Genomic DNA, 11,836 nt, shown 5'->3' with positions numbered 1-11,836 from the left:
CATATAAAGTAAAAACTTAACAAAAAATAATTTATGTTACGTCATTAGTTGAAATACCAATAATATCCTTACTTAAATGCCAAAACAATTGACAACTTGATCACCTTCTAAAATCACGTGAAGATTATATGGATAAATACAAAATCACAAGAGGTAAAGTGGATATTTATACAATTCATAAAGGACTTAATTAGACATTAAGTAGTCATTATGATTTTATCATACGCCTTTTTAGAATGCGTATGATTTTTAAAACTATAGGGAGTTTTATGGCTATTTTGAAATTGTAAAGAGGTCATCTAGCATTATATAAAATCACCGGGGTCATATGTAATTTACCCTTAAAATGACACCCATTGGCTTTTTGTTGGAGTAGTGATTGACTTGGATGGGCGGAGGCTTGGAGATAACAACTTCACTATCACATCATCACACGTGCAGCTTCCCAAAATTGACTTGTCCCATTTTCCCTCTAAAGTCTCTCAAATATACAGTTTCTGCATAGAGCTCAGAGTCCTCACACTTCTGAGAAGCAAAAAGAATGGATGCTGAACAGATATCGGGTGGTCTTGATTATCTTCTTGGAGCACTTGAAAGGCTACATATTCAGCCAGCCTTCAGTGCTCCTGTAAAGGATAAAATCCCAGATCTTCATTTGGAGTTGAGGTTCCTGAAACTGATTTCTTTGTGCTTGAGAAAGTACAAGGAATCAGCTAATGAGGACATCATGATGCAGTCTATCATGATGAAGATTCAAGCTGTACTGGAAACTGAAATCGAAGATGTGGAGATTCTGACTTGTACCTTGCTTGAAAAAATTGAGAATTTGAAGCCAGAGGTGAAAGATATCTGTGATGTTTTGTGGGATTCTTCGTTGGGATTTATGGCTGGTGGCACGAGTGATGAGATTATGGAATTTATTGACTTGATTTTGTGGAATATGAGGGATCTTCTGAACTGGAAAGCTGATCATATTGCTGCTTCTGTGAAGAAGCATATCAAGGCTGACCTGGAGGTGCTGTGTTTTATAGGGAATGTTGTCAACTTCACTGCAAAAAGATGCACCGATCAACAGAAACTGGAAGTATTTTGGACTAGTACGCAATTCATAGTGGTCAAAGAAGCATGTTTGTCAGTCATGTACTGGATTGATGCAAATGATGAAAATCTGGCAACTATGTCGGATGATAAGACTTACGATCCAAAGGTCATAGAGATGTTTGTTGGGGTCCTGACAGCATCAAAATCATCCCAATATGAAAAACTTATGCTTAGTGAAATTGTCACAAGCCTTGTTGATTTGCTTCAAGAAGATCTACTGTCCCCCATGAAGGCTCACATTGCAATCCTTTGCGAGGGGTTCGTATTCTTGATAGCATTCCTTATGAATCCACCAGAAAACTTTGAAATAGAAGATGGAAATGCACTTTTGGCAGAAATTGACGCTGTCATTAAACAGGTGATATCTTTTATTTGTTCCCTTTACACTGATGAAAACAAAGAAGATATTTCCTCAGAGGAGAAAGTTTGCCTTTCTAGTTTGAAAGAAAAGATTGAGATGGTCAAGGCAGAGGTTAGGGAGTTTGTCCAGATTACAAGTTTGTAAGTGTCTGGTTTCCCTACAACTAATGGAGTTGGATTTATTGATTTCCTTTTGGAACGTCTAAAGAAAATGTTGAAATGCAAGGCCAGCAGTATTACTTTTGCACAGGACAAAGTTGAGAGAATCCTGGAGGAGCTACAGTCCTTAAGGCATATCATCAAGGATATCATGGAGCTGCAAAATGAGCACAAAGAAACAGAAGATCTATGCAAAAAAATTATGAATGTGGCATACAAAGCCGAACATGCTGTCAACTCATGTTTAGTTTCGGAAAATCCTATCTGGTATGACATGGTATGCCTTTCCCATATCATAGAAGAAAAGAAGTGATTAAGCCTGAGATCCAGGAGATCACTGATCAGCAAATGTACAAGACCAGGTTGCCAGGTTTTCAAAATGATTCTACTCTTATCCTTCCTGGAGAGGCTAATACCTCAAGAATCGAGGAAGTTGTTGTCGGTTTCAAGGATGAGTCAGAAGCAATAATTGATCGACTTATAAGAGGATCAAAACATCTTGATATCGTCTCAATTGTTGGCATGCCAGGTCAAGGTAAGACAACTTTAGCAAAAAAAGTCTATAATGATCCATCTGTCAAATATTACTTCAATAGATGTGCTTGGTGTTTTGTTTCCCAAATGTATAACACTAAAGAGCTATTGCTTGACATCTTAAGCGATCTTAATGGTCTTGATGTCCGAGTCTCTAAACCAACAGCAAGAGAAGAAGATCTAGCTGAGTGGCTCTAGAAATGTTTAAAGGGACGAAGATTCCTCATTGTTATGGATGATATTTGGGACATTGGAGCTTGGGATAGCATAAAAAGATCACTTCCGGATGATGACAATGGAAGCAGAGTTATGTTCACTAGTCGAATTCCTAACTTGGTTCTGCAAGCTAAACTAAATAGTAGTCCTTGTCCTCTTTCTCCACTCTCCGATGAAGAAAGCTGGGAGCTATTACAAGAGAAGCTATTCAATAACAATGGCTGCCCCTCGGATTTATTAGAGGTCGGACAGAAGATTGCAAAGAACTGCAAAGGCCTACCTCTAGCTGTTGTTTTGGTTGCAGGTATCCTTGCAAGAGAAAATAACGATCTTGAATGGTGGAACCAAGTCCAAGAAAGTATAGGTTCACACATTGCTAGTGAAGGTTGCATGGACATACTGGAATTAAGCTACAAACATTTACCGCATCGTTTAAGACCATGCTTTCTTTATTTTGGAGCTTTTCCGGAGGCTAAAATCATTAGAGTTCAGAAATTGATGAAGCTGTGGATCGCGGAAGGATTCATAAAAAGCGATGAGGTAAAGAGCTCAAATGATGTGGCAGGGGAGTACTTGATGGACCTAATTGATCGAAGCCTAGTAACTACTGCAGCTACAAGTTCCAAAGGAGAAATAAAAGCTTGTCGTATTCATGATCTACTTCACGATTTCTGCTTGGCAAAAGCTAAAGAAGAAAATTTTTTTCAGTGGGTACATGGACATGATGTTTCCTATCATTCTCCGATTCCCAAAGTTTATGATGAATATCGCTTGTGCATCAGTAGTGAATGGGAACAATTCATTCATTCAAGACCTGCAGGTCCTGGTGTCCACTCTTTACTGGTGTCTGGTATTCATGTAGAAAGGTGCCAGCATTCAAAGATGACATCCTTTTTCTTGGGTTTTAAATTTCTTTACGTGTTGGATTTGGAGTGCATATATGTTGATGATTTTTCCCTGAAGAAATAATATTGATGATTCATTTGAGATACTTAGCAATATGGTGTTGCACCAACTATATTCCATCATCAATTGAAACATTATGGAATCTGGAAACTTTGATTGTTAAAGGTGCAAGGATCTATAGCATTCCTCTGCCAGATACCATTTGGGAGATGAAAAGTTTAAGGCATGTAGATATTCCTACTATGTCTTTCAGAGACTATGAGAATGATGAGTCCTGTCAATTGCAGAATGTAGAGACTTTTGCAACACCAACTCTTACTTCAGGGAAAGACACAGAGGAGCTACTGAGAAGACTACCAAGACTTAGAAAGCTTAAGTGCAACTTTTTTGAAATACAATTGGATTCTGAAGATCCCATTGGGTTTCCTGCATTGGGCTGTTTAAGTCAACTAGAGTCCCTAAATGTTTGTAACTGTGGGGATATGCTTATTGGTGAAAATGATGACCAGTTTCCATCTTTTAGTTTTCCAAACACTCTTCGAAAGCTGACTCTAGAAAACTTTTGCCTTACAAGGGATGCAATATCAGCAATAGGGCAGCTACCAAATCTTGAGGTTCTCAAACTACGGAAATCTGCCTTTTTGGACCTAAAATGGGATATGGAAGATGGGGAATTCATAAAGCTCAAGTTCTTACAATTATTGGAAGTGCAGATTGAAAAGTGGAATGCCTGCAGTGAGCCCTTTCCCAGCCTACAACGACTTGTTCTGATAAATTGTAAAGGCCTTGAGGAGATTCTATCGATTTTTGGAGACATACCTACCTTGAGGATAATGCGGGTGTACTGGTGCCACAAGGCCACTAGTTCAGCCCAGCAAATTTTTGAAGAACAGCAGGACATGGGAAATGATGGCTTTGAAGTTTATATCTTAGATGACTAGAGTCTTTAAATGGAGAAAGGTACATACTTTCAGTTCACAGATAAGCATCTAGAGATTCATTTTCATCATCCATAGCCACTACTGTTGCAAATAATTAAGCAGCTAGCAGATTTATTCTAAACTTGGAATATCTACCTTGTTTTTATTTGCAGTACTGCATTTTGTGTCATGTATCTTTTTTTTTTTTTTTTAGCATGTATTTTCATATACCTGAAGTTGGAATTTTGATTATTGATCTCAGTATCTTTTATATGAATCAGTATTACCATCGGCTTGCATCTGACATCCTATCACAGTAACGGTGACCAAATAGTCAGGTACATTGGCTGCAATCTTCACAATTTTTGGACATGGTGTACTTCCAGATGTTGAGATAATAAGCATATCTGGAGACCAAGGGAAGTTCTATGAAGGAAACAGTACAGCACATGTATGCAACCTTGGTAGGAGTAGATCAAAGGCACCAACAATCCAATATGTTTTGGCAAATGTAAGGGCAAGAAAGAGGTGCTCAATCCATGAGAATGTCATGTTTGAGTAACATAGATGCTGTTTTGTTCAATTCTTGAACTTCACTGATATCTAGTCATTTGTGTGAAAGTTTGATATATATCTACATCTTGCAAAGAGTTTGAGACAAATTTGTGGTAGTGCAATTCTGCTACTTTGATAATACCAATGCATCCGTGCATTGTGGTCAGTAATAAATTTAAGGTTTATTGGTAAACGGCAACAGATTCGTGGAATCAATTAGATGTTACCGTTAGGGTGCATTTGATAAATTTAAAGTCTGAATCCATTAAGTTATTGAATTGTTAAGTATTAAATCTAATATATCTGAGTGCATATTGCATGCAGTTATAGGTGAATAGTTTATCATTTAATTTTGAGAGCAAGTTTTGTCTAGAAAATTCAGTGCCGACTAATTAATTCAAATGTTCAATTTTTTATTATCAAACGGTTTGAATATATTAAGATTTGATTCTATTAAATTTAAATGTCGAATTGAATTATCAAATAGGGTCTCAGTGTTTTCAACTCTGTTGCTTAGTTGTGGATGTTTACCAGTGAATAATGGGAATAAATAAAAACTAATTCGATCTCACAAATTTAGTAGAACCAAGTCCTCCGTTGTTCTTGACTAGACAAATTTAGCCACGCCTCATGAGAAAATCTTCAAGTAATTCCACTGAGGTCCAGGCCATCAAAAGAGTCAAGAAAGAAACAAAACTAAACTATGCTAAAAAGTTCTCCTCAAACTCTCCCTTCAGCCTTTCTTATATAGCCAAAAGGATACATGACACAAGGCTTTCCTTTATCCCGTGGTCCCCGCACGAATTGAGAGTCCAATTCCAATTTACAAGCCTTGTACGTTTCTTTCTCATTTTAAAGTCCAAAAGGAATGATGACTCCAAATGCTCTTATCCCGTGGTCCCCGTCGAGATTGAGAGTCAAACAAACTCAAAAGAAAAGCCTGCCGAATTACTCCTTGTTTCCTAATGTTCCTAGGACTCCTTGTACCAGCCTTCTCTTCATCAGCTAAAAAGGGAAGCCGTTTGTTTGATCTCTTGTGGGACACGTTGAGGGAGCTTCGCAGAAGACTCCCACTTGTGAAGTAATTTGCTTCAAAAAGTCCCTGCTTTTTGTAGTTTTCTGCTCCATTCTCTGGAATTAAGTCTAGATACCAAATATAAGTAAATATCAACAATTAACACAATATTTGATACGAACAAAAGGGGAAATTAATAATAAAATTGCAAACAAATAATGCCCTATCATTCCACATTACTCACTTTTGCTTTTTGATTCTTTTGAAGGTTCATGTTAGAAATTTAAACCCTCAAGGATTCTTTTCATGGTGGATGTAACGAATAAGTAATTTGATATTTTGTCACAATTTTTACCATTCTTGCACCATCCAAATACTACATATTGACACAGTTCAAACTATAAAATATTCTCCTATATGATCGATACTTCAAAAACCAAGAATCTACTAATTGAGATTAAAAAGAAAAAATCACTTGCTTGTATCATATTTTCCTAATTTCAGTAATTTTTCCATGCACAAAACAGATAAAGAAATAGAGTGAAGTTGCTGGATATGCCATAATCCAAGAATAGACTGACCAAAACCTCGTTCAGTTCAGGGCAGGGAATTATACTGACACATATGTCAAAAATTCATTTTCGAGTGGGAAACAAAGTGATCCAAATTCCAAGTTTGTAAAGACACTAAACTTATTAGTAACAGGCTTGAAAAGTGGATTTAAATAGGCCTATTTTAAAGTATTGTAAATAACGAATTTTGGGTTTATCTTCAACGAGACTAATCAATCAGGCCTAAAAGAAAAAACCAAAAAAAAAAAGACTAATTAATCAGACAGACCACAAGAAAAGTTAGCATATCATAGTCATCAAATCTTCTACTCAGTTTCTTACCATGGTTGAAATGTGTCTTTCAATCTTAGTACAATACTCAAGATTGCTCTATGAATACTTTATTTTCACCGGCCAATTAGTGTACCAAGAGACATGAAGGAAACTTACCTGTAATCTTTTTCTTCCTGTGAAGTCTTCATCCCAGTTATCTGGTGACAAAAAGAATCACATCAGTCCTAGTTCTCACCGAGATCCAAATGTCAACAATTCTTAGGTGGTACAAAACTTATAACTGCCTCCAGCCAATTTCGTTATTCCTTAGGTTCCATTACCTAAATCAAAACTCCTGCTTTCTCGAACAAAACCAGGCCGGCACAAGCCAATACTTTCCAGGAAACAAAATACAGGTAAAACCTCCCAACTTTCTCATTTTTTAAGCTTCTCTCTATATCTTTTTTTTTTTTTTAATTATTCCTCCTCTTCCTCAGCTTTTCTTCCCTGATTCTTCTCCTTCCTCAATCTTCAACAATGCAACGGCGAATCAGGCAAGTTTTATGCTCCGTAAAGGAGCATACTAGCGTGAACTGTGCCAAGATTGCCACCATTGGAGGCTTTTGTGATCTTGATCATGTGGTTATAAAAGCTACATCTCCCGAAGATTTACCATTCAATGAGAAATACATTCATGAGATCATGAAGATTTTTTCCATCTCGCCTACTTCTTATCGGGAATTTGCTTTGTGCTTTAATCGTCGATTCAGAAAAACAGAATGCTGGCGAGTTGCACTGAAATCCCTGGTTCTACTGCACCGTCTGCTGCGATCACTGCCTGAGGACAGCCCTTTTCGAGCAGAACTCTTGTGGGCTCGATCGAATAGATATATATCTCTTTACCCTTGTGATTTCCAGGATTTCTCCTCTTCTTCTGCAGAAGATTACACCGATTTTATACGATCATATGCTCGTCTTCTTGATGAAGCAATTGATTGTTCAGCAATTGAATTCACAGAAACAGATGAAGATGATATGCCAGATAGCTTTCCTGATAAAATGAAAGAACTTGGAAGGATGATTGAGGTCCTGACACAACTTCAAAGCCTCATCGATCGCGTCATGGATTGCCGGCCAACAGGGGCAGCTGCTAAAAACTTCGTTGTTCAATCCACCATGAAAAACATAATCCGTGATAGCTTTATGTGTTACACTACTTTTCGAAAACAGATTGTTGTGGTCTTAGACAATCTCATTCAGTTACCATATAGAAGTTGTGCTGAGGCATTTGACATCTACAAAAAAGCAGCTATTCAAGCAGATGATCTCAGTGAATTCTATAATTGGAGCAAATCTATGGGATTTTGCGGAGCATACGAGTTTCCCTTTGTTGATCGAATTCCACTGATTCAGATTCGAGCTCTAGGAGCTTTCCTTAACGGCATGTGGCAGTTAACAGAGTCGTCGTCTTCAACAATGTCTCAATTAACCTCAAACGTCCAGTCTCCCTCGAGTATATCTGACGATGAAGCTGATGAACATCCAATCAAGATTGATGAGATCTCTGCAACGACAAATAAGCAAGTGAAACTCGAAGAAGAAACAATGAAGAAGGCATTGCAGAAAGATAAGGAGATAGGACCATTGATACAATTAGATGTTGAGAACAATGTCAGTTGGGAAGCCCTTTTGGAAGCTTCACTTCCTTCCTCATGCATTGATTCAAGACGCAATGTCTTCTTCCCAAATGGTCCTGGATATGGACAACAATATGGAGACCTTTCAGAAAACCCGGGGTATGCAGATCGGATGAACGGTTGGCAAATGCAAGTGTATACACCTTGTGTACTGCCCTCTTCTGCGAATCCCTTTCTCCATACCAATAGCATGCCTATCTATCACGTACCATTTCCAGCTAATCCTACATATCCATGGGGACTTTGATGCTCTATCGCTCGTACAAATTGGATTAACTAGTATTGGCAACCAGCCTCATTTTTTTTGGAGACTAGCTTGAGAGAGAACATGCGTAGCGTATCTCGTATCTTGTAACTTTTAGCAGTAATTTTTTTTTTTTTTTGGTTGAAAATTAATAAAGTGAATGAGGAAAAAAGTCCAAATTTTGTGTGTGTGTGTTTTTTTTTTTAATTTTAAATTTCATGTAAAAGGCTCTATTTATTTGTTTGAACTTTCTTTCTTTCTTTCTTTCTTTTGATAAATTAATCATCAGCAGTGCCATTTAAAAAACTATATATTGAGATAGAACCTATGTTAAATTCTTACGTAATCAAACTTTAAGTTAAATCAAACGATAGAAACTCACACTCCAATACCAATCAAAAAGTGCTCATCCAACTCAAATTGAAACTTGGTTAATTAGGGGTTCACAATCTTTTGCTTGAACAACAACTAATGGATTAGGTTCTTGTATGACTACATTCCTCAAATGCACGGTTAAGTGTTGATATCCTACATTTATATCAATAGAGAAAATGTAAAACTCAAAAAATATTTAATCAAACCATTTGACTAATAATTGTATGTATGCATGTGTATGTATGTATGTATGTATATATATATATATATGATTGTTTGTTTTAATTTTTTCAACCTTTCTTGTTTTCATTAGTACTCATCCTAAGTATGAGGCTAGATACTTGTATAAGCATACTTATAGGTGTGGTAAAAGTAAAACTTCAACCACAGTTGAAACTCCTTTAGATTTTCACTTAGAATAACCCAAATATGAGCATCCTAACACAACAAATTTGATAATTAAAATCGTACTTTTTAATTTGAGTAACTAATAAAAACCCATGAAATGGCAAACTTAAGCCAAAGTTCATCCTGTTGATTTAAAATAGAACCCATTTATTAGTAATATAGGCCCATTAATTAAAATTGATTTTTCCTGTCTTCCTTTTGCTTTTCCTAAATAGATATTAACTCCTCATTTAGTTGATTTAAAATAATGTTGCTTATTCTTCAGAAGAGTTAGTTTTGACTCGCAACACCGTGATTTTTTTTTCTATTAAGTCAATAAACAATTAAACATGTATGTATTAATCTATAAATTGCATTTCTTCTATGTTAAATACATCAAATGATTTACTTTCAAGATCAATAAGGGGAAAATATTCCAAAAGTAATTAGCCTGATTAATAATTGTTTGAAGCTAATTACAATTATTTTTAATAGCAGTACGTGTTTATTATATTGAAATGGCTGAATTAATTTGATTTACAATTAGAATTGTAAAACTCTGTATTAAAAATTAGCCAAGAAAATGTATTCATCTTCATATGACACATCACTATTCATCTTTTTATATTTTGATTTGGGAATGATTTTGGCACTCCATAATTAATCTTAGACGTATTAATTATGCTTCCTATTAATTCAACTGACCTAAATGATCATGCCCCAGCATAGTAGACAAATTTGATAAATGTATTGCTAAATTATATATAATAATGATTATGCTACTTTTAGCCAAAGAATAGTTATTTTTTAGGGTGCTTTGAAAAGCTCAACACCTTAACAAAGAGTAATAAATTAGATTAAAGAAAGTCAAAATTTAGATAATTGCATAAAAATTTTATAACCCTTAAATCATACTCTCTCCGTCCCAAAAAGTTTGTCACTTTTCAGGAATCTTAAATTGTCCTCGCCAAACTGTCCAAACTTTGCCAATAAGTGGTGTGATGAAGTTATTCAAATGATTTATGCAAACAAGTCACCAATCTGGGCCTACTATATTATTAAAGCTACACTAATTCTTTGCTTATGTTGCACTGCTCGCGCTAGCAAACATTCACTAATACTAATTATGCACTTTAAAACACGTTCCGGTCTTATGACGACTTGTGCTAGACTCACATATTTAAAAGTAGTGCTTGAAAGATAAAGTTAGAAGAATGAGAAAAATTCATATGCCATTTTAGGCATATGACAAACATTTTGGGACAGATCAAAATGAAAAGTATGACAGTTTCAATGGGACGAACGGAGTATAATCTATTCATTACACTATCAAATCAACTTTTTGAGATGGAACTGCATCAAATGAATAGTCGTGACACGCAAATACTAACTCATCTCAAAGAGTTTTGTCACAAAGGATACATTTATATCCACTAGCATGATTGAATTTCATTTTTCATTACAAGCCTTTTGTCTTCAACTCAAATTGCACGTAAGAAATGCCATGCTTGCTTCTTTCGCTGATGATTGCAATCTTCTCCAATCAATTTCTCTCAATAAATAACTTGCTATTGCATTTTTTATAGAGAGGATCCATGATGATTCTCCACATATCCTCTTGATGACTTAAATATGTGATCTAGTTATAGCTGAAGCATTAATTATCAAGTAAATTCCGCTTCATTATATAACATGTCATTGCATGTAGTATTTTCCTTTTGATTTCTTTTTTGTTTTAATTTCACAATTAATATGAAAGAGATAATGGGAAAAAAGGTTGTATCAAGTGCCCTACATCTCTGAAAAAATATAAGGACGTATTTAATCTTGGGAAAATCGTTCAAAGCGTCTCTCATATTTTGCAAAATAACTTTTTTTACCCCTCACTTTTAAAAGTATAATCTTACGTCCTTTATAAATTTATATTGGTTAAATTTGGTCCCTATTGAGGTTTTCGACTAGTTTTTAGGTGAAATCCATCGCGTGTCTTGCACGTAATCATTTTTTGAGAGACAAAATTATCAAATCACATTTCATATAATCCGATCCATAGTTTCTTACATTTCACCAAATGAATTTTTTCATTTCTCACATTTCATAAAATGAATTTTTTCATTTCTCACATTTCACAAAATAATTTTTTCATTCCTTATTGATCATGTGTATGAATAGTTTTTTTTTTAACTCATGTATATATATGTCCATTTAATTTCACTTGAGTAGTACGAATAGCATGTAATATATTTCTATTTAATTTCACCTACAACTCCAATTAGCTTGTTTAGGTGAAATCAAATAGACAAATACATAGGTTTTCAAAAACAAGAAAAAACTATCCATACACATGATCAATGAAGGATGGAAAATTTTTTTTTTTTAAATATAAGGAATGAAAAAATTCATCTTGTAAAATGTTAGGAACTATGAATCGGATCATGTGAAATGTGATTTGACAATTTTGCCCCTCAAAAAATGATCAAGTGCAAGGCAAGTTGATTCCGACCAAAAAATAGTCGAAAACCTAAGTAGGGACTAAATTTAAT

At 35.3% G+C, this 11,836-nt stretch overlaps 3 protein-coding genes across 3 annotated transcripts; all 3 read left to right on the top strand.

Annotated features, from left to right (window-relative positions):
- The first annotated feature begins 541 nt into the window (after positions 1-541).
- Positions 542-4,881, top strand: LOC113718887 (uncharacterized). The gene is made up of 2 exons (XM_027243814.2): positions 542-4,236; positions 4,478-4,881. The coding sequence occupies exon 1, from the start codon at positions 542-544 to the stop codon at positions 1,604-1,606; it is 1,065 nt and encodes a 354-aa protein (XP_027099615.2). The 3' UTR covers positions 1,607-4,236; positions 4,478-4,881.
- Positions 2,386-4,217, top strand: LOC140004396 (putative late blight resistance protein homolog R1A-10). Its single transcript, XM_072070114.1, has 2 exons — positions 2,386-3,220; positions 3,442-4,217. The coding sequence occupies exons 1-2, from the start codon at positions 2,386-2,388 to the stop codon at positions 4,215-4,217; spliced, it is 1,611 nt and encodes a 536-aa protein (XP_071926215.1).
- A 2,209-nt stretch (positions 4,882-7,090) lies between the features above and the next one.
- LOC113718438 (putative clathrin assembly protein At1g03050) lies at positions 7,091-8,710 on the top strand. The gene has a single exon (XM_027243344.2). The coding sequence runs from the start codon at positions 7,128-7,130 to the stop codon at positions 8,532-8,534; it is 1,407 nt and encodes a 468-aa protein (XP_027099145.1). The 5' UTR covers positions 7,091-7,127; the 3' UTR covers positions 8,535-8,710.
- Positions 8,711-11,836: the final 3,126 nt, after the last annotated feature.

Source organism: Coffea arabica, chromosome 11c (assembly GCF_036785885.1).
Source record: "Coffea arabica cultivar ET-39 chromosome 11c, Coffea Arabica ET-39 HiFi, whole genome shotgun sequence".
Taxonomy (NCBI): domain Eukaryota; kingdom Viridiplantae; phylum Streptophyta; class Magnoliopsida; order Gentianales; family Rubiaceae; genus Coffea; species Coffea arabica.
This window is presented reverse-complemented; position numbering and strand designations above follow the sequence as displayed.